Raw genomic sequence first — 24049 nt, 5'->3', positions numbered from 1 at the left:
TGTCAGACAATTGAAATGTCCTTAGATCAAAATTTGAAGTTTGGAAATGATGTAGGTCAAGTGCTTGATAATGCTACCATGTACAGGAAGATTGTGGGTAGCTTGATCTTCTTGACTACTTCACATCCAAACTTGAGCTACACAACTAGTGATAGCCGTTTTTTCGGCTCTTTGTAATTGCCACAGTGAGTTACCTCACCCTACCAAAATCACCCAAACACTGTGGCTATCCCTACCATTTCACTGTACATAGGCGTGCGCGAGTCACGGGACTTTTCCCATATCTTCTTAAAAACCCTCAGCTAGCTAGTCACTGGGCTAGGTGAGCCAAAAAAAATAAAAAAAATAAAAAAATAAAAGTATATTATGGCCTCTTTGTGTGTAAATATTTCATTGTATATATGGCCTAAATATAGGGATTTTTTATAATTATTTTGGTATTTTATTTAAATATTTCTACTTAGGTGTGTGTTTTATTAAACCTATGTACACCTTCTTTCATCCTCTTACACCATAATTATATTTTTTTTGCCAATATGTACATACTCTAACCTCATATTTTTCCTTTATACAAATCACTCCCACATTTTCACCCTCACCCTCGTGAAAACAAAAAATTGATTTCTACTCATTGGTTACTTTTATTATATTATTTACTTGCATACCTTTTCCTCTTTCACCCAAAATAATTCAAGGAGGGACCATATCATATGATTCCAATATCTTTCCATATCCATAACTCCTCCATATTTTTATTATTATTTTTACTCATTATTCTAACACCATGTGCTCATTGAGCTAAAGTCCATGAATAGTCCATACACTAGTCCCACCATGTATATATTTCTTATTTCACCAATAATCCTCCTCCATGCATGGGTCAAGGGCAACTTGAATGCTTTGTATTATAATATGACAAAGGAGGGGCTCACTCTTGGATGCATTGTACAAATTCAACAAAGGAGGGGACCACTAAAAGACTTTTGCAGGCATAAAAAACAGGCTTTTTGGTGAGAATTTTGGCACCTATCTCCACTCCGAATTTGGAGCGGTGGTCAAAAGAGAAAATGTAGACCACGCTCTGAATAATCACCCCAAATTTTTTCATGATTTTTGGAGCTACCAGCTGTGAGCTATGATTTTTTTAGTGGACCCCAGTTTTCCCATGCTATGCAGCCACACTCTCTCTTCCACTTTATCATTTTTCTCTTTCACACACACTTCTCCACTCATCATCCCCATCTCTCTCACCACTCCTCTTTGCACACTATTCACCTTCTCCTCAACCTTGAAGAATAAGAGAAACCATGGTGAACTCATACCTCCCACACACAATTCCATTCCAAAATTGACCACCTAGTTTCATTTTTCCTCCTCCAAATTACCCATATCTATCAAAAAACCACAAAATTCAGCCTCTTCTCTTAAAAGACAGCATCATGGTGGTTGATTACTCAGCTTCAATTACCTTGTCTCTCAAGGAAGGTCAAGAGTGGAGAAAAAATGTACCGTCAAAGCTAGTGGACCGTCAACAAGCGTCAAAATTGGCCCTACTCAAGACACTTGGAGCATCAACCTTGTAAGAAATCCACCTTTTCTTACCTCTTAAGAGTTTTTCTTCCTTATTTGTATCCTACATGGATACTCTCATTGTAAATATTCAATTCCATTTGTAAATTAATACTAACTCTACTAACACTAACCCACTATGAAAAGTCCTATCACCTCCATTTCTCTCCTCTCTCTTTCCCCACCAACTTCTTGATAATTCCAAGCAAAAGAAATTAGATAAATTGCTGAAAATCTAACCCAACCATGGTTAGAGGAGTAACCCTAGCCTTCAAAATTGCTATAAAAGGAGGGTGTAGCTAGCATAAAAGGGGGGAAGCCATAAGCAAGAGCATTATGCTATAACTTGAGAAGCCAAGCTCAACCTCTCTAGAAGGAGCTCTTGAGTGGAAGCTCATTGTCTTATGCATGTGCATGTGTTGTAATAGGGGATTAGCAAGGGAAATCTATGCCATTGTAAGAGAGAGAGTGATCATTCAATTGAGAGTAGGAAATCTATCATTTCTCCTACTAGTGTAAGCCAACATTCGCTGAATCAAGGAGGGTGGATTTGGACTAATCTTGGATATTTTGTCTCCCTTTCCAACGTGAAGTAATGGACAACAATGATGCGTAAGTGTCTTGGTTTTTTTTTAAGTTCTTGATAGCTTGTCTCTGGTGTTGTCATCAATCTAGCCATAAATCCCACATACTGTAAGAGGGCGACAGGGTGGAGAGGACTCCCCTGGCTTTAAGACAGTGATTGGGGTGGCTTTTCTAGTGATGTGTTGTGGTGAAATTTACGCAAGATATGTTGAACAAGTACTAATCTCACTTTGATTTGTCATGACAGATTTGTAAGAAGGTATTAATGCAACAAGCACCCCCTCCCCCTTTCTCTCTCTTTCTTAAATATATAGTTGTGTTTGCTTGATCATCGCCGATACGTTTCAAAGCAGACCGAGCACTATCTCTCTCTCTCTCTCTCTCTCTCTCTCTCTCTCTCTCGCTCTCTCTCTCTCTCTCTCTCTCTCTCTCTCTCTCTCTCTATCTCTCTCTCGTGTTTTAGTGTGTGAGAGTATTCCATTGGTGTTAGGGTTAGTGTAATTCCTTGCTTGTTTGTGGGTTGCTCTAACGATTCTCCTCTTTTGCGTCCTAGTTCGCTTTTAAACTAGGTGGTGCCCCTTGTGTAGTTGGGATTTGGCGGTGGGTTTGTTGTTTTGGTTTGTGTTGTGTTGTGCCCCAGCCCCATTGAGCAGCACGGGAGCCTTGAAGGGTGTCTAGAGGCCACTCTTCTTGTTGCCTGCCCCGGACCGCCTCAAATTGGTGCCCCCACTGAGGAGGGCTTGTGTATTTTTTTGTAGAATCAACCTTTAGCATAGTCAAGTAGTTTGCATGAATCACGAAGCTTTGTATGATCCCTTCATTCCCATTGCAAGGCAAAAGGTACACATAATTGTTAGTACTAAGTTGCAATTTCAACGTGTCATTCATAGAATTTTAGGTCCTCTTAGGTTGACCGAGATAAACGCTTCAGTAAATCCTTTTATTTTGCCTCTCATTAGGTACGACTTTAGTTTGGACGTCTATATTTTTGTTTTGTTTTAAGCATTAGGACATGCATAGGCCATGGATAATGGCCCAGGAATAGAGGTTTTTCCCTTTCATTTTACTCCACACATTAGAATAAACGTTGCAATTAGTAGAAAGATCCATTTTCAACAACGAATGGTGTTCATGTTTGGTGCCCAAAGAGCAGGAGAAATTCTTGCATCACCAAACCCTGTCATTCTACCTCTCATCAACTACCACACTTCCTTTGATGTACATGTGTTCATTTTATTTTAAAATGAAATGCAGCCTGGCAAAGTAGTGTGTATGTTTGTTTTTTCTTTGTCCAAGTTGTTACAAGAAACAAAAAAACGATCATTTATTCTAACTGGGAATGTGTGTGCAGTGAAAGTTCAATCCTTAGAGATCTAGCTCTATTACCAATTGAGTTGCAGGAGCAAGTAGTAAGGCGTCTCCCTCATAACAAGAGGGTGGTGAAGTTAAGACGGAAGGTCCTACGCGTGGATTCCATTTTCCTCTTGTTGTTGGGCACTAAGGAAGACCGCGCATTCATCCAACTAGTGTGTGCCCTAAGATTGGTAAATAGAGTGAAATTTGGCGTTTGGCGAGTGCATTTCACCATTGAGGAAGACTCTTCAGGAAACTTGCGGCTAGAGTTCATGCTTCATAGACTCACATTTGGTGAATTTTTCCCTCATTTGCGTCTTATTAATAGTCTTCCTTTCGCTTTCAACAAAGGAGATAGGGAGCTATTCAGAGCTTGTCTTAATAAAGAGAGCATAGAGAAGATTGCAAATTTGTATAAATTCTCATCCTTCTCTAGTTTCTATGACACTTTGTTCATAGAGACATTGTAAATCTCTTTATGCTTTTGAATGATTTAACCATAATCCTAAGGAGTTTTTGTCCAGGAATTTTGTAGCACAAGTGGAGTCTTTAAATCTTGCAAACTTGATCGGACTTGATGAGGATGTTCTTTATGAAATTGTGAGAAGGTTGCCTCACTCCGACTGTGTGGAACTCGAAGGAAAGGAGCTCCTAGTCAATTGCTACTTTCTCACGGCCTTCGACGAGCATGAAGATCTAGTTTTTATACAAACTGCTTGTGCATTGGGAATTGTAGAGCAAGTGCAATTTATCACTTGGGACGTGGTTGCTCTTTTGGATCCAGAAAATGAAGTTCTAGAGATTTCTGTTTATCGCCTTAGCTTTGAAGAATTTCAACCCTTCTTAGAGCTCATCAATAGTCTACCCTTTTGTTTTGATCAAACAAATCGAGACCTTATTGAAGCTTGGATAGCTGAAGAAGAAAACCTAGAGTGGTATTTTCTCACTTCTTCATTTGCAGGCGAGTGGTTCTAGATCTCTATTGTATCCCTTATTGTAACTCGTGTTGTAATCTTTCATAATAATGGAGAGCCAACGCCAAATGTCTGGATATCCTCTTTTCTTTGGAGAGCCTGGAGAGGATGCAGAATTATTTTTAGCAAATTTCAAGATGTCTTGCCGTATCAAGAGGATAGTAATCGATCAAGAACGTGTAGAAATGTTTGAGGTGGTCCTTAGGAAAGATGCTAGTACTTGGTTTGACTCTTTGCCTGAGGAAGTTAAGGGGAATTACACAGAAGTTTTGAATCGTTTTAAGAGATACTTCTTTGATCCCCAAAACACTCAAAAACTATGGCAAGACATTGTTTCTCATAAGCAAAAAGACTTAGATGACTACTACTTGTACAAGCAAGAGTTTCTACGTCTTTGGGCTCTATGGATACGAAATGTTGCTAACCCTGGTGATGGTGCAGAATTTTTAAAGAAGGAGAGGTTCATAGCCGGACTCTTTCCTGACCTTAAGGTAAAAGTTGAGGCGGGTGCACCTAGTACTTTTGATGCAGCTGAAACTAGGGCTGCTGAGAAGTATAGGAAACTCAAGTGCTTAAGGGGAGAGGTTCCAATAGAAGGTCTTAGACCCAAAGGTAAGTCACAAGCATCAACATCGAGGGAGCTTCCTGAGGTAACGGCGGAAGTAATTGAGAAGTTAAACGAATCTTTAAGCAGCCTGTCAATTCACCTTGCACAAGTTGTAGGTCCAAAGGGACAAGCAAAGAAGTCTGAAGAGCGAGATCCATGACCTAGGAAAGTCTTGCAATGTTGGAATTGCGGAGAGTCTGGACATGGGATGTATAATTGTCCTTGGCCCCGTGGGGAGCCAGGGAGGCCTAACTTGAATTACCCAGTGATGAATGCAGGTGAAGGAACTGGTCAACAACCAAGGCTTCTACAAAGGCCAAATGGACCAAGACCACCTCCACAAGGGGTAGAAGGAGTTCCACCTTTGCCAGATCCAAATGTGCATGTGGTAGAGGTGACAAATTCAAATGAGGTTGACATGGAAGCCAATGGAATTAAGCGTGGCCGAGGAAAAGGTAAAGAGAAAGAAGGAGTCACATCACAGAGTGACCATGGACAAGGCAAGAAGGCAAAGGAAACCAAGGAAACCAAGAGGACTCGACGTCGTATCAACCTCCAAGACTTCCCTCTTGGACATGGTATGGCTCCGTACAACTTGTTGGAAGACATGAGAGGTAAGGGTCCTGATATTTCATGGCCTCAATTTCTTGCATTATGTCCACAAGTTAGGAGGGATTTAACAAGGGCAGTTAGCACTAGGAGAAAGGTAAAAGAGAGTGTGCCTGTTGTAAAAATTGCACATTGAGCTGAAATGAATGAGGACATTACACCGGTGCTAGACTGTTACATCAAAGGGAGATTGGTTAGGAAAGGTCTAGTGGATGGGGGTGCACAAATTTGCATCATGACAGAGGGACTCATGCAAAAACTAGGCATGCACATCCATGAGACACCTGAAATTAGGGTCAAGATGGCAAACAATAGCAAGGCTAGGTGCGTAGGCATTTGTAAAAATTTTTGTGGAGGCCTTTGGCATTAAGAAGGCAGTGGATTTCTATGTCATGTCTACCAAGGGAAATGGTTACCCATTTATCCTAGGAAGACCATGGCTAATGAAAATGCGAGCTTTGCAGGATTGGGAGAGTGGAAAGCTAATTTGCAGGAATGACAATCACAAGAAGGTTGTCTTTGACATGAAGGAGCAACGCCAAGAGGAGCTCCATGAAGAATCATCTCAAAGTGAGACGGAAGAAGGTTGGACCGATAGCACTTCAGAAGAAGAAAGTAGCGGCAGCATTACTGAAGAGGAGTCTTCCATCGAAGTCATGGGGGTAAGGTTTAAGCCAAGCAACCAAGAGACCTCTTGTCAAGGCTTGGAGGAGGTAGGTCCTCAAGAGAACGAAGGTGATCAAGATGAAGGGATGCTGGAAGGTATGCTATCAACAACACTTACAAAGGATGAAAGAGAGGAGTTCAAATGTGTGCTAAGGAAGTTTCCTAGGCTTTTTGCTAAAGACTACACCGATGTGCGTGGAGTAGATGCTGTTCAACACAAAATTGAGTTGAAGCCAGAGGCCACACCTAAGGCTCAGAAGCTACGAAGGCTAGGAGTCATCAAGGAGCAGGCTTTACTCAAGGAGGTAAGAAAGCTTCTAGCAGCAGGGTTCATTTATCCAGTGGAGAATTCAGAGTGGGTCTCTCCTGTTGTTGTCACTCCTAAGAAGAACGGCAAGTGGAGGGTGTGTGTGGATTACCGTCCCCTCAATGAAGCAACAAAGAGAGATCACTTTCCCCTCCCATTCCAGGATGAGATACTAAATGAGGTAGCTGGTCATGAGAAGTACACTGTGTGCGATGGTTACTCAGGTTACTTTCAAATAGGGATTGCACTGGAGGATCAATTGAAAACAACCTTTATCACTCCTTGGGGTTGTTATGCTTTTAGAGTCATGCCATTTGGTCTGACAAATGCTCCTGCAACATTCCAACGTTTCATGAATATGGTGTTTCAAGCATTCTTTGGAAAGTCAATTAGGGTGTTCATTGATGATTTCTGTATTTATAGCTCAAAATCATTGCATCTACAAAGGGTAGAAGAAGGTTTAAAGAAGCTCTACGACATGGGAGGTCAACTCAACCCCGACAAGTGCCATATAGGTGAGGATGAAGTAATCTTGCTTGGTCATAAAGTTTCTTACAAAGGCATTGAAGTGGATCCTTCGAAGGCAAAGGCTCTTATTGAGCTACCATCACCCAAGAGTCTTAAGGAGGTCATCTCATTCATTCAAAAGGTGAAGTATATGTCACGCTTCATTCACTTAGCCTCGGAGTTACTTCACCCTTTGCAAAAGTTGACACAACAAGTAGAATTTGCGTGGTCTGATGAGCTTGAAGAGTACTTTTGTAACATTAAAGTCATTTTGTCAGAGCTACCAACACTCATGCCTCCTTGTTGGGAGTACACATTCTTTGTTAGCTCTAGTGCTGGGAAAGAAACAATTGGTGCTGTGTTGCTACAACAAGATCCCCACAGTACAAGGATGCGACCCATCTACTTTGCTAGTAGGGTCATGAATACTTTGGAGAGAGACTACACAGAAGCAGAACTCATGATGCTTTCTCTCATGTTTGCGGTGAGAAAGTTTAGATCCTACCTGCTACCAAAACCTTTTGTAATTCTCACTGCAGAAAATTTGTTCCCTTGGGTGTCATTTCAAATGAATCTTAGTACTAGGATCTCAAAGTGGATTATGGAGTTGCAAGAGTTTCAATACTCTTTCAAGGTAGAAGATAGTGTGCGTGCACAATTGGCAGGGATTCTCACTTATAGGGTGCACGAAAAGGAGATTAAGGTGCCTGAAGTAAAGACCCTACCATTGCCACCACCAAAAAGTATTCCTAATGCTTTTACTTTGTTCTTTGATGGAGCTTTTCGTCGAGCCACAGGAAAAGCAGGGGGAGGGCTAGTGTTGCTCAACCCAAGTGGAGAGGTGGTCATGAAAGAGAAGTTCAATCTACCAAGTTCAGCTAGCAACAATGAAGCAGAATATGACACTCTACTTCATGGTTTGAAGATGTGCATTGGCCAAGGGATACAACGCCTCATGGTAAAGGGAGATGCACTTCTCATTGTTAAACAGATTTTAGGCATTTGGGCATGCAAGAATGAGAGCTTACGGACAAAAGTTCATGCCATTCGTAGATTGTTTAATCAATTTGAAGAAGTGCAACTATATCATATTCCTAGGAAACAGAATGAAGATGCTGATTTACTTGCACAACAAGCCGTTGCATGTGTAAAGAAAGAAGTGCAGGTCATCATGGTGGTGGCTGCTGTGAAGCAACCGAGGTACCAGGGATTGGAGTCATTGGCTCCCATCATTGGCTACATTTTGGAGGGTGAGTTTCCACCAGACTTCACAAAAGCTCAGAAGAGGAGACTCATGAAGAAGGCAAGCGTATATCTCTTCCTAGAAGGCTCCCTCTATCAAAGAGGGAAGGATCAAGTGTGCAGACGAGTACCAACTATCAAGGAAATTCCAGCCATTCTAAAAGGTTTGCATGAAGAGGCATGTGGTGGTCATTTTGCCCAAGAATTAACTGTGAAGAAGATTTTGCTTTCGGGGTATGTTTGGCCAAGTTTGCATGTGGATGTTCAACATTGGTGTAAAAGCTGTCACACTTGTCAGATAAATGGAAATAGAAGGTTGGTGCATGGCCCGAGGCAAATAGTGCTTGCAAATGGACCCTTTGAAAAGTGGGGCATTGATGCTATGGGTCCTCTACCTAGGACAAAAAATGGTAAACTCTACATTCTAGTGGCTGTAGACTATATGACTAGGTGGGTGGAAGCACAAAGTGTGGCAAAGGTAAATGAGAAGACAGTGAGCAAATTCGTCTACACTCACATTTGTTGTAGATTTGGCACACCTTTGGAGATTGTTTCTGATAATGGTCCAGGGTTTAGAAAAGGATTGCTCACAGAAGTTTGTGAAGAGCTTCACATTCTACATCGTCATAGCACACCATACTACCCACAGTCAAATGGTTTGGTGGAGAAGGCTAATGGTGTCATTGCAGGAATCATTAGAAAGATGGTGCAAAACAAGACAAAATTATGGGATGACTTCTTGGATGGTGCCTTGTGGGCATATCGAACCACATATAGGGAAGCCACGGAGTTCACACCATTTCACTTGGTCTATGGTCAAGAGGCTTTGCAGCCTATCGAGCTCAACATTCCAACAATGCGACTTCATGGCAAAGGAGCACAAGATGATCAAGAGGTATGGATGGATCGACTTCTTACGTTAGTGGAGCTTGAGTGGAAAAGAGAAGCAGCATATGAGTGCTACAAGAGGAAAGCCACACAAGCGAAAGAAACGCACGACAAGAAACTGAAGGACAAAGGCATCAAGGAAGGAGAGCTTGTGCTAAGGTATGACAATCGACTTGACAATCGTTTTGATGCCAAGTTTGAAACAAGATGGCAAGGGCCATACATAGTCAAGAAGGATTTCAATTCAAGTTACTATCAGCTTATGGACTTGAATGGTAAAGAGCACTCCAGGAAAGTAAACGGGTATCGCTTGAAGCCCTATTTGAGTCGCCTTCTACCAAAGGATCTACCAAAGATCTGTCCAAAGGTCGCTGTCTTATGTAAGTATTGTTACATGAAGCATGAGTGTAACTCCAGCCAAAATTCTGAGGGGCCAAACAATGAAGATCTCGTCAAGGACTCTGAAGCACTCTCTTTGGAAAAGATGCTCTATGATGGTACATGAATATACCATCATCCAGGGGGAGGGCTAATGATAGCCGTTTTTTCGGCTCTTTGTAATTGCCACAGTGAGTTACCTCACCCTACCAAAATCACCCAAACACTGTGGCTATCCCTACCATTTCACTGTACATAGGCGTACGCGAGTCACGGGACTTTTCCCATATCTTCTTAAAAACCCTCAGCTAGCTAGTCACTGGGCTAGGTGAGCCAAAAAAAATAAAAAAAATAAAAAAATAAAAGTATATTATGGCCTCTTTGTGTGTAAATATTTCATTGTATATATGGCCTAAATATAGGGATTTTTTATAATTATTTTGGTATTTTATTCAAATATTTCTACTTAGGTGTGTGTTTTATTAAACCTATGTACACCTTCTTTCATCCTCTTACACCATAATTATATTTTTTTTGCCAATATGTACATACTCTAACCTCATATTTTTACTTTATACAAATCACTCCCACATTTTCACCCTCATCCTCGTGAAAACAAAAAATTGATTTCTACTCATTGGTTACTTTTATTATATTATTTACTTGCATACCTTTTCCTCTTTCACCCAAAATAATTCAAGGAGGGACCATATCATATGATTCCAATATCTTTCCATATCCATAACTCCTCCATATTTTTATTATTATTTTTACTCATTATTCTAACACCATGTGCTCATTGAGCTAAAGTCCATGAATAGTCCATACACTAGTCCCACCATGTATATATTTCTTATTTCACCAATAATCCTCCTCTATGCATGGGTCAAGGGCAACTTGAATGCTTTGTATTATAATATGACAAAGGAGGGGCTCACTCTTGGATGCATTGTACAAATTCAACAAAGGAGGGGACCACTAAAAGACTTTTGCAGGCATAAAAAACAGGCTTTTTGGTGAGAATTTTGGCACCTATCTCCACTCCGAATTTGGAGTGATGGTCAAAAGAGAAAATGTAGACCACGCTCTGAATAATCACCCCAAATTTTTTCATGATTTTTGGAGCTACCAGCTGTGAGCTATGATTTTTTTAGTGGACCCCAATTTTCCCATGCTATGCAGCCACACTCTCTCTTCCACTTTATCATTTTTCTCTTTCACACACACTTCTCCACTCATCATCCCCATCTCTCTCACCACTCCTCTCTACACACTACTCACATTCTCCTCAACCTTGAAGAATAAGAGAAACCATGGTGAACTCATACCTCCCACACACAATTCCATTCCAAAATTGACCACCTAGTTTCATTTTTCCTCCTCCAAATTACCCATATCTATCAAAAAACCACAAAATTCAGCCTCTTCTCTTAAAAGACAGCATCATGGTGGTTGATTACTCAGCTTCAATTACCTTGTCTCTCAAGGAAGGTCAAGAGTGGAGAAAAAATGTACCGTCAAAGCTAGTGGACCGTCAACAAGCGTCAAAATTGGCCCTACTCAAGACACTTGGAGCATCAACCTTGTAAGAAATCCACCTTTTCTTACCTCTTAAGAGTTTTTCTTCCTTATTTGTATCCTACATGGATACTCCCATTGTAAATATTCAATTCCATTTGTAAATTAATACTAACTCTACTAACACTAACCCACTATGAAAAGTCCTATCACCTCCATTTCTCTCCTCTCTCTTTCCCCACCAACTTCTTGATAATTCCAAGCAAAAGAAATTAGATAAATTGCTGAAAATCTAACCCAACCATGGTTAGAGGAGTAACCCTAGCCTTCAAAATTGCTATAAAAGGAGGGTGTAGCTAGCATAAAAGGGGGGAAGCCATAAGCAAGAGCACTATGCTATAGCTTGAGAAGCCAAGCTCAACCTCTCTAGAAGGAGCTCTTGAGTGGAAGCTCATTGTCTTATGCATGTGCATGTGTTGTAATAGGGGATTAGCAAGGGAAATCTATGCCATTGTAAGAGAGAGAGTGATCATTCAATTGAGAGTAGGAAATCTATCATTTCTCCTACTAGTGTAAGCCAACATTCGCTGAATCAAGGAGGGTGGATTTGGACTAATCTTGGATATTTTGTCTCCCTTTCCAACGTGAAGTAATGGACAACAATGATGCATAAGTGTCTTGGTTTTTTTTTAAGTTCTTGATAGCTTGTCTCTGGTGTTGTCATCAATCTAGCCATAAATCCCACATACTGTAAGAGGGCGACAGGGTGGAGAGGACTCCCCTGGCTTTAAGACAGTGATTGGGGTGGCTTTTCTAGTGATGTGTTGTGGTGAAATTTACGCAAGATATGTTGAACAAGTACTAATCTCACTTTGATTTGTCATGACAGATTTGTAAGAAGGTATTAATGCAACAAGCACCCCCTCCCCCTTTCTCTCTCTTTCTTAAATATATAGTTGTGTTTGCTTGATCATCGCCGATACGTTTCAAAGCAGACCGAGCACTATCTCTCTCTCTCTCTCTCTCTCTCTCTCTCTCTCTCTCTCTCTCTCTCTCTCGCTCGCTCTCTCTCTCTCTCTCTCTCTCTCTCTCTCTCTCTCTCTCTCTCTCTATCTATCTCTCTCTCGTGTTTTAGTGTGTGAGAGTATTCCATTGGTGTTAGGGTTAGTGTAATTCCTTGCTTGTTTGTGGGTTGCTCTAACGATTCTCCTCTTTTGCGTCCTAGTTCGCTCTTAAACTAGGTGGTGCCCCTTGTGTAGTTGGGATTTGGCGGTGGGTTTGTTGTTTTGGTTTGTGTTGTGTTGTGCCCCAGCCCCATTGAGCAGCACGGGAGCCTTGAAGGGTGTCTAGAGGCCACTCTTCTTGTTGCCCGCCCCGGACCGCCTCACTAGATTGGTGAGTCGGTTTATGCAGTCTCCCAGGAAACCACACTTGGATGTAGTGAGGCATACTTTGCACTATGTGAGTGCTCCTTTGGATTATGCACTCTTTTATAGGGCTGATGTGGAGTTGCAGCTCTATGGCTACACAGATGCGGATTGCGTTGGTAATACATACGATCGCAGTCAACTAGTGGATTCATGTTCTCACTTGATAAGAGTGTTTCTATCACATAGCAATAAGAACAACCTACAGTTTCTCTTTTGAGTACAGAGGCAGAGTACAAGGGTACTGCAATGATGGCATGTGAGGTAGCATGGTTGGGATTTCTACTTCACGACTTTGGAGTATAGGTATAGAGGTTGAATGTCATTTATTGTGACAACCTCACCAACATACAGTCGGCACAAAACCCAGTGTTTCATGCCAAGATGAAGCACATTGAGGTGCATTACCACTTCATTAGAGAGAGGGTCTTAGCAGGCAACATCGACCTATAGTACATGGTGATGGATGAGCAAGTTGAAGATATCTTCACAAAGGCCCTAGGAACAACGAAGCTACGACAATTTTAAGTGATGTTTGGTATACAGAGATGGTTTTGAGCTTGAGGGGGAGTGTTGAGATGTCAAGCTTAACATATACGACTCCTGGATGACTACTATCACCGACATTCATCATCACTGGTGCGTCTTGGTAGATACACATAGATGGTCTACCTACCAGAAGTGATGGCACACTTGCCTACTCACCTCACTCACTAGCGGTTCATACTAGACCATTGTATTAGTTTCCCTTTTATGCTGTATCTTCCCATATGTTTTTTGCAGACCTCTTATCTTGAGTTTGTGAAGAAGAAGTACAGTATTCTGCCTCCATCTTTGTGTGTGTGTGTGTGTGTGTGTGTGTGTGTGTGTGTGTGTGTGTGTGTGTGTGTGTGTGTGTGTGTGTGTGTGTGTGTGTGTGTGTGTGTGTGTATGCGTGCGCGCTTGCAAGAGCTCAAGCTCTCTCCTTCTCTATCACTTGACAACTTACATATCTATTTCCTCAAGTTTCGTGTATGCTATGAGCATAAACTAATCCAAGTGCATTGGCATACACAAACATTCCAATCATGGAAATGCAAGCTTGGGTATGTTGATGCTAATGCATGCACACTTGATGTTATGTGCCCTATTGTTTAAGAGGCATACAAATTCATGCATTGAAAGCTTATGAAGCTTTTTAGTTATCACAACACGTGCATTATCTTTGTGGATTTTATTGTGGATCTACCAACGATCGTACACGGTCATGACTCGGTATGGATGATTATAGATAGGTTGACTAAACTCTATAGGTTTACTCCAACCAAATCAACCATTAAAACTCCAAATTTAGCCAAGTTGTTTGTTGAAAATTTTGATAGGTTATATAGATTTTCCAACAATTTTTTCAATGATCGTGATCCCAAGTTCACAGTCATTTCTATAGGCCTATCTTTAAACGATTGAAAATACAAATCAATATCAGTACTTCATTTCTGCTTAAACGGTTGGAAACACATCTCAATATCAGTAATTCCAATCATGTAAATACGGATGCATCCACTAAACGAGTACATCGTGCTAGAGGATATATTATGAGCATACATTAGCAAGAAGCAATATGATTGGAATTATTTTCTCCCTATTTTGGAATTTGCTACTTAAAATTTTCAACAAATCAATGACTTTATCCAAGATCATATGGATATGATGATAGTGGCTCATCAAAATGTTTGAGAAGCACAAGATAGATACAAAAACCATGTTGATGAGAAAGGTTGGCACATCACTTTCGCAAAAAGTCAAGAAGAGGTTTTCTTACATGTTCTAGGAACTTCAAAAAGTTTATTTATGTAAACCATTTTTTATCAAATGCTAAATAGGGACAACATCAATCAAGATGTTCTTATTGATTTTATTGAATCCCCCACTCAACTGCATGAACCTCCAAATATTCCTAACTATCATGGTCTAGCTCAAGTAGTGAAACATTAGTGTTCTTACAAATACATGTTCCAATTCTAAAGGCTTCTCCAATGGGGGAGTAATGTAGAGACTACGGAGCTAGGGCCGGTGATGGCGTGGTGGTGCCATGGAAGATGGTGTGCGAGCAGAGAAAGGATGAGAGAGAGAGAGAGAGAGAGAGATTTGACACATAAGAAAAAGCACGCTATACTGTATCAAGTTAAAACAAACCTTACACATCTAGATAAAAATTTCCATGCAAAATAACTCCGCTAATTGCATGCCTTTGGGAGATATTCCCATGAAAAAACATGATTGAACCAAACTTGGGCTTGGAACCTAACAAGTAATGTCCGAACCTGGGTCCTTAGACATCTTGGACAAGGTTTGATACATTAGCTAGGTGGGTATGATCCCTTGGGCCAAGCTCAACCACATATCAAGCATACAATCAAGGGGTCTCTAGGGCCAAGGGCTATATCTAGAGGATGGTTGAGTGGAGATTAGAATGCTTGACTACCTATGTTCTTTCAGGAGAGGGGAAAGGGGAAGGAGAAGAGCTAGTGATGTATTGCAAGGAAAGAAACATATCTTCTCTATGTGAATATCAATAACATACATTTCCATTAGCAGATATAGAGTGTGTTATAAATACATCAAAGGCCAACATTTCTATTGTAATTTTATATATATATATATATATATATATATATATCATTTCAAGTTTTTATGGACTCAGGCTTCCATGGAAGTTTACCTAATGAGTATCTCTCTTGATTTTTATTCTCTTTTAGGGTTATTTGAGGCTTAGGAAGAAAGAGAATCCCATGAAGGTAAATGAACATAAACTAATGCTTAAAAATACAAAAGAGAGATTTACTACACAATATATTAAGTCATACAAAACTAATGCTTAAGTCATTCCGAAAAGCCATACAAAACCTTATATGTAAGATAGGGGTATACTAATGTTTTGCACCACATATCTTACAAGTGTAAGAAGGGGGTCATAATTACTTTATACTAATCGTAAAGAGGGTCTTTTTTAAGACTTTTTACTTGCAAATGGAATTTCCTTTTCTATAAAGAGTGAATCCCTTAGCTGTTGACTTGGCAAAGATTGTACAATCAACCTCAAGCAAAACATGCACCTTGAGGGGGAAATATTCCAAAATAGGACACTATAATTTTGAAGCTGAGGATCCTACATTTTTCCTAATTGAGCAGGCATCAATTAGTGAATTTTTTTCTACTATAATCCATCACCCTAGTAGTCAATGCAACTTATTGCATGCTTCCATTCTTTGTCTTGCACAATTGACCCTATTTCTCTCAAAGACTCAAAGATTTTGAGCTTTCCATATCTATTTTAAATAGCAGTATTTGGTCATTTGAGTGCACACTAGAATTGCTTGGTTTTCAAATATTCTCCCTCCAAAGAAAAAAACCTTCAAGGTCTTCTGCACCCATTTGCAAATTTTGCAGTGAGATGTAAGTTGAAGGGAAAATTTTGAACAGATGTAGGGAATCCTTTAAAGCTATTTCTCATCCAAAGAAAGTGGCTATGCCAAGCCCTCTTGCAAGAACCTTATTCTCAATAGAGGTAGCTCCCCATAACACTTTCCTAGTAAAAATCTTCCCAAAGCTTGGCCATTTAACTTCCCAGATGTTGTTTACACTCTTCAGCCATATCTCTTTTGACCAATTCACCTTCCACAATTCGATGAGTGGAGTGAACCCTCGGGGGGGGGGGGGGGGGGGGTTCACTATAATAAAATAATACATATCACGTGGGTTCAACAGTAGGGATTATTCAATTCTACATTTTCTCACATTTTTACATATAGAAGGGTGTTGAAAAAAGTATCTTGAAAAAAAAAAATTACAAATTAAATAGGAAAAAGGTCTCTTTTATTGGTGGAAAATTCACATCTAAAGGGTTTTATACTCCTTGAACGCACACGATATATAGGTTTTACATTTAGTGACCCCCCTAAGAGTGAAACAGTTTGTTTTGTATATCATCTTATTATATGTAACAAAGTTTTGAGAAGTTCAAAAGCTCTTAGGGCCAATTCCAAGATCTCCAATCAAGCTCTAGCCGGATGACAAGCGTTGGACTATTACATAGAGCTTCTAGGAATCTACTCATCAATACACATTCATTGATATTTAGCTTATGCTATCACCAACTAGTCTACTCCTTCCAGTAGAGATTTTCCTCGCCCAAAAATGTGAGAGTTTGGAGGTCTCTTTGTCATTTAACTTTATGGAAACTTCTCTTCAAAATGACTTCAAAGAACTAGTGTAAGATGGAGCATTTAAAATATTTGGAGGTCCAGTGATGGATCTACTTGGTTCCACTTTTGTAGAGTTTCCCTCACGCAAGCCCCAAGCTTAAGGAAAATCTACCTTGGAGCCAAGGGGACCAGTGTAAGATGCAACATTTAAAATACTTGAAGGTCTCCTTTCATTCTAGTGACGAGTCCGCTTGGTTGCACTCTTGTAGAATTTCCCTCGCGCAACCCCCAAGCTTAAGGAAAATCTAGTTTGGAACCAAAAGTTTACCATGCACTTTAGCCTTCTTCCACGGGCCTCCTTGCTAGCAAAGCTCAGTTTGATCGACCATGTGTTACACGTGGATGTGAACCGATTGCAAAGAGCAACGAGGCAAGGGGGCAACCTTGCTTGATTGATCTTTCTTCTTAGAACCTTTGCACACATTCTGAGCCCAAGGCTACGGGCATAATAATTTTAGTAACTACATGTCGTATAACTGTGGAAAAGGGGGTCATTTTTACTTCACGTGATTTCTAAGTATGAGATTTTCCAAGACTCCCTGATTGCACGTGGCATGACTTTCTCTATATAGAGTGAATCCCCCAGGCTTCTTTTAACCTTTAGAGCACTAACAAATTGAGCTTGGTTAGTAGTCTCAAGCTTGCGGGCAAGCGCTCTAGCTAGCAGCTTGTTCTTTTTTATTTCTTTGACTTGCTGATCAGCAAGCACAACCTTGGATTCAACCCAACTCCTATGCTCTGCCTTCTTGCTTTTATAAAAAAGATGAGTACTTCTACCTCTTCTTTCAGCTCCTTGTTTTTTACCTCTCGATCTTTCTTCATCCTAGGCTCTGTTCTTTTTATTGTCGTCTAGATGCTATGCACTAGGGTGGGCTAGGCTTAAGGATTTGTCACTTTCACATTCTTCTTTAGCTTGCGTAATGTCATCTTAGCAAGGGACTAGAAGAGTGGGTCCTCGAACAGATTCTCATCGAAAACAAGATTTTTCTTTTTCCCTTCTAGAAATTCTTTAGCCCTTGCAATGGTTAACTTAAGGGGGAAGTGGTCTAATATACTATGTGTGGTGCCAATCTGCTTGGTGTGGGACTTATTTAGATGGGAGCCCATGTTGACACACTCAAGGCTCGTGTACATTAAGCCAAATGAGCTATCCCATGGATGAAGAGTCTATACGCCTTCCATTTTGACTTCTTTGAAGTTGCCAACAATATCACACATACTACACAAACAATTATGAACCACCTTGACTACTGCATGCCATCAAACATATATTACCAAACCTTTAGATCTCTTTGCAATTTCTTGTAGGTATTCTAAACAACAAGGAACACAGACAGAAATATGACAAGCATAAGAAAATATATCCAACTCTAATGGAGTTTTAAAAATGTGACATCTATATGTAAACATAAAGAGGAATGTGTATGTGACAGTATTGGTGTGTGTTTTTTTATAGGTTTAGCTACAACCATTTCTCATTTCTATCTTTTATGATCATTTAGAATATTAACAAAGTGCGGTATTATTAAAATCCTGACAAGCAAATCCTGACAAGCTTTGCTTCCTTTTGACATAGTCGATAGGGCTTGAATTGGTTTGCTGTAATTTTCATTCATATTCTCTTTTGCGGCGTCATGGTAACTTGCTCGAACGTGAGATCATAGAGCTTCCACATTGAACGAGACATTGGGGAATACGTAGCACTTCAAGTCCTTTGAAGCTAAGTATTTTGCATTAAGGAGTAGGGAATGGGCTCTGGGAGGCCCATTCCACAGGTCACACGACCGGCAGGAGCCGGGAGCAACGTGTTGTGGAATGGGCTGACCAGAGTCCATTCCTGGCCATCACGTGTCGCTGCCCTTTTGACACATCAGCAATGAGAATTACGAGACCTTGTAATTGATGACACGTCAGCAGCGGGAAATTCCAAGCGGTGGCAGACTTGCTGCAGCCGGTGGCTAAGGTGGAATCAGTGCCCCAACAACCGTGATGGTGTAGGGGAAGGTCCCCGTAATTATTGCTCCCACCACTGGCTCCCCACGGAGCAATAATTACGGCGGGAAAGGACCTTTCCCGGCCGTCAAGGTCCAGGGGAGGTGGGCCAGGCACTGTTCTCTGACGACGAAGATGTGCACACCGGCAGGCAAGTACAGTGGGCAGATGCACTTGCGGAGGGGGGCCAGGCAGTGTTCTTTGACGACGAAAGTGTGCACTCCTGCAGGCAATCATCGCCATGCACATTACGGTTGCTGAGTTGTCTCACATCAAACGAGCCTGGGCGCAATCTGGTTGCTGAGCTGTCGAAAGCTGGTGACATTCCGCCTGCTGAGATGGCGTGCAGTGATTGCCCCCCAGTTGTGGCGTTCAGGCTGCTTCCATGCGCTGCGTCGGTTGGCCTCTGCTGAAATTCTGCCAAGTAAAAACCAGTAGTATGCCCCACGACCCTGGACCTTGACGGAGGCCTAAAGATCCTCTACCTTGCGACCCTTTGGTAGCCACAATTGCCTTGGTTTTGGATTATCGTGCCTTGTGTGAGAGGCCATAGAAGTATCACCTGAGCAATCTCCCCTGTTTGTAGATACTTTTCGTGTTTTTTGAGACGGTCCTGACCTGTGTTTGCCTCTATTGCCATGCCTCTTTGTGGAGTTGTTCATCCTGGATTGCAACTTGTAGACGCTAAGGTGTGGTTTTGGTAGCCACCACTTGTTTGGCCTTCATAATATCCTTGTGCCTCCAAAGACTTCTTGGACTAGTACTTTCATCACCAAGACTTGGCTTGGCCTCGCCCTGGGTGAAGCGTACTTTGGTTCATAAATCTCTTTGTTTGCTTTCTTTTGACGGCTACCAATGGAGCTGAGGTATCCGGTACCAAGTTGCCCATCCTGACATTTGGAGCAGATAAGCATTGACCAAGGACCACATCAACATGTAAATTCCCCAGACTTGCCACGTGAAATTCAGTTTCCTCAAAATGGGACTAAATGCTCCAATTTGCAACAAAGAAATCCGCTTTATCAATGCATGGCATGACATTGCTAGTCTTCACTTCAAATGCGGTCTGGTTGACAAAGTACCCTCCATATACGTTGAGAGACTAGATTCTTCTTAGCATTTTTATCAAGTAAAGCAATGCATTGTGCACTAGCTCCGCTTTTGCATTCAAGCTCAATTCCGATTTGTACGGGTGGTACCAACATTGAGATACTACCTTTCTGGCTTAGTGTGTGGACTGAATGCTTGGCCAAGTTACTTTCGTCCAAGTTTAGGCAGCACTTGAGTGACAGGCTTTCTGACTTGGAAATTCGACCATTTAGAAATGAATCCCCTCTCGCTTGATTTAAGAATCTCATCATGACTATCAGCATCTTGCAAATGCCACATGCCTTCAAGATGTAAGCATAGCCTTCAAGACAAAAGTATAGGAGATTGAGTTTGGAGAGATACACTCACTTTGCATCTGCTGAAAACAGCCCAGAGCTTCCTGGACCTGCCCTAGTTCGGCATATCCTGCAATTAATGCATTCCAAGAGTCCACATTCCGGGTAGGAAGCTCCTCAAGAACCTTTTGTGCTTTCTGAAGTGCACCACATCTGGCATACATATCGACCAAGACAATGCCAAGCACGACATTATCTTGCAACAGCCCCTGACTAACAATATCATCGTGAATTTTTGTGCCTGTATTAGCATCTTGCGTACAGCCACATGCCTTCAAGATGCAGACGTAGGTGATTGCATCTGGAGAGAGGCCCTGGCTTTGCATCTGCTGAAAACAGCCCAAAGCTTCTTGGCCCTGCCCCTGTTGCGCATATCCCGCAATCAATGCATTCCAGGAGACAACGTCCCAGACAGAAAGCTCCTCGAGCACTTTTTGTGCTTTCTGCACAGCACCACATTTGGCGTACATGTCGACCAAGGCATTGCCAAGCACGACATTTTTTTGCAACAGCCCCTGTCTAACAATATCATCGTGAATTTTTATACCCATATCAGCATCTTGCATAGAGCCACATGCCTTCAAAATGCACGCGTAGGTGATTGCATCTGGAGAGACACCCTCGCTTCGCATCCGCTGAAAACAGCCCAGAGCTTCCTTGCCCTGCTCCTGTTGGGCATATCCTGCAATCAGTGCATTCCACGAGACGACACCCCGAACACGAAGCTCCTCAAGCACTCTTTGTGCTTTCTGAAGTAAACCACATTTGGCGTACATGTCGACCAAGGCATTGCCAAGCACGACATCGTTTTTCAACATTCCCTGACTAACAATGTCAGTGTGAATTTGTATACCCATATCAGCATTTTGCGTAGAGCCACATGCCTTCAAAATGCACGCATAGGTGATTGCATCTGGAGAGATTCCCTCACTTCGCATCCGCTGAAAACAGCCCAGAGCTTGCTTGCCCTGCTCCTGTTGGGCATATCCTGCAATCAGTGCATTCCACGAGACGACGTCCCGAACTCGAAGCTCCTCAAGCACTCTTTGTGCTTTCTGAAGTAAACTACATTTCCCATACATGTCAACCAAGGCATTGCCAAGCATGACATTGTTTTTCAACATCCCTTGACTAACAATATCAGCGTGAATTTGTATGCCCATATCAGCATCTTGTGTAGAGCCGCAGGCCTTCAAGATGCACACGTAGGTGATTGCATCTGGAGAGATGCCCTCACTTTGCATCTGTTGAAGACAGCCTAGAGTTTCCTGGCCCTGCCCCTGTTGCACGTATCCCGCAATTAATGCATTCCAAGAGTCGGCGTTCCGGACAGGAAGCTCCTCAAGAACCCTTTGTGCTTTCTGAAGCGAACCACATTTGGCATACATATCGACCAAGGCATTGCCAAGCACGACATTGTTTTGAAGCAGCCCCTGACTAGCAATATCATCGTGAATTTTTGCGCCTGTATCAGCATCTTGCGTGGAGCCACAGGCCTTCAAGATGCACGCGTAGGTGATTGCATCTGGAGAGATGCCCTCCCTTCGCATCGGCTGAAAGCAGCCCAAAGCTTCCTTGCCCTGCCCCTGTTGGGCATAACCTGCAATCAGTGCATTCCACGAGACGACATCTCGGAAACTAAGCTCCTCAAGCACTCTTTGTGCTTTCTGAAGTAAACCACATTTTGCATACATGTCAACCAAGGCAGTGCCAAGCACGACATCTTTTTTCAACATCCCTTGACTAACAATATCATCGTGAATTTGTATGCCCATATCAGCATCTTGCGTAGAGCCACAAGCCTTCAAGATGCACGCATAGGCGATTGCATCTGGAGAGATGCCCTCGCTTCGCATCCGCTGAAAACAGCCTAGAGCTTCCTTGCCCTGCTCCTGTTGCGCGTAACCTGCAATCAATGCACTCCAAGACACGACGTCTCGGACACGAAGCTCCTCAAGCACTCTTTGTGCTTTCTGAAGTAAACCACATTTCGCATACATGTCGACCAAGGCAGTGCCAAGCACGACATTTTTTGTCAACATCCTCAGACTAACAATATCAGTGTGAATTGTTATGCCCATATCAGCATCTTGCATAGAGCCGCATGCCTTCAAGGTGCATGCATAGGTAATTGCATTTGGAGAGAAGCCCTCACTTCGCATCTGTTGAAAACAGTGCAGAGCTTTCTGGTCCTGCCCCTGTTGGGCATATCCTGCAATCAGTGCGTTCCAAGAGACGACGTCTCGCACAGGAAGCTCATCAAAGACTTGTTGCGCCCTGACAGGTGCACCACACTTGACATACATACTGACCAACATGTTCCCCAAATATGCGTTCTTTTCAAGTAACCCACCATCTCGAATATCAGCATGCATCCTACTGCCTTGGTACAAATCCTTCTTCTTAGCACAGTCTTTAAGTAAGCTCACAAAAGAAAAACTCATTCTCTTCCTCTCCATGTTTGCTTGTGTTGCCTTCATTGCTGCAAACAGCGGTTCTTACACACCGTTCCATACAGGCGACCCACATCGCACGTCTCTTCTGCTATGAGTGTGGGCTCCCAGCTGCGACGCTATACTTCTCATATGTAATCTTTTGGCAACTCCAGGATCGAAGCGTGGGCTGTTTGCCGCTTTTCACTGCAGAGCTCGACGGTTCTTTTCGTACCAGTGCTTCCATTTGTTTACCCTTCCACGCTATAAGCTCTTGCATGTTCTCCAGTACCTTCTCGTCTGTGGTGTATGTGCTTCGTTGTGTCCAAGCTATGCTATGGTGAAGCTGGTCAGAGGCATGTCGCTACGATCTTGATCCTAATTAAAGGTTTTAGTGAAAAGTAATGGGAATGAAAACAAGTGATAAAATCACGAGGCCTACCCTTGAGAGCAACGTCAAAGAGACCACCATTTGAATTTACAAAGAAGAGAGAGAGAGAGAGAGAGAGAGAGAGAGAGAGAGATGTCATTCACTCTCCAAGAAATTGATAGCTATAAGTAGACTGTAATAGCGATGGATACACATGTGCATGTTTGTGTGTAAGAATAAAGAAGTGTGTGCTCATATACACAATACAACGATATGAAGATTGAAAAAAGACAGTGGACAATGGATTTGTGGATGCCTTAGCGATCTTAAAAGTGAGTTCAAATACTAACTGTAATAGAAGAGGTCTAAAAAGTTTCAATTAAGATTGTAGCTTTTGAGTGTAGGCTCAAGTTTGTCTCGAGTGCTCGAAATAGCCAAATCCATGGTTAATTCTAATGAAGTATCCATTACAACTTATAACGATACTCTTTTCTAGCTTTGACTATCAGCCTAAACCATGTCTCCCTTTCTATTTAGAAAGGTGTTATGTCTCCCTTTCTATTTAAACAGGTGTTATAAATGTTGAGTCTAAACTCTATTCAAAACTACAATGTTTAGTATTAATGTTGTGTTTAAGCCATTTCCATTTTATGTGAAATAACATTTTAGTGTTTGATGCTTTTTCTTCACATTTCTCTTGCATGCAAGCCTCTTCCATCCAATCTTCATCGTCATCACATTTGTCTCCCTTCTCCTCAATGTCATTGACACCTTGCAACAAAAAATATCATTATTAGAGCTTGCGTGTGAGGATTGCTCACATGCAAGAAATGATGCCACCTAAAAGTCCATCTATGGTAGTCCCTCTATGGTATGCACTTTCAATCTTTAGCTTCCCTAATGCACTTGCAAGATTTGCTACCCACCAAATTTGTA

General features: G+C 41.8%; 1 protein-coding gene across 1 annotated transcript; it reads right to left on the bottom strand.

The window, feature by feature from the left end:
- Window positions 1-18318: 18318 nt before the first annotated feature.
- LOC147462841 (pentatricopeptide repeat-containing protein At4g18520, chloroplastic-like) lies at window positions 18319-23192 on the bottom strand. Its single transcript, XM_086485736.1, has one exon. It carries the CDS (start codon window positions 22789-22791, stop codon window positions 20260-20262), a length of 2532 nt encoding a protein of 843 aa, XP_086341862.1. The 5' UTR covers window positions 22792-23192; the 3' UTR covers window positions 18319-20259.
- Between the last annotated feature and the right edge of the window lie 857 nt (window positions 23193-24049).

The sequence above is a fragment of the Adiantum capillus-veneris genome, chromosome 2, assembly GCF_014529385.1.
Source record: "Adiantum capillus-veneris isolate H3 chromosome 2, ASM1452938v2, whole genome shotgun sequence".
Lineage (NCBI taxonomy): Eukaryota > Viridiplantae > Streptophyta > Polypodiopsida > Polypodiales > Pteridaceae > Adiantum > Adiantum capillus-veneris.
This window is presented reverse-complemented; position numbering and strand designations above follow the sequence as displayed.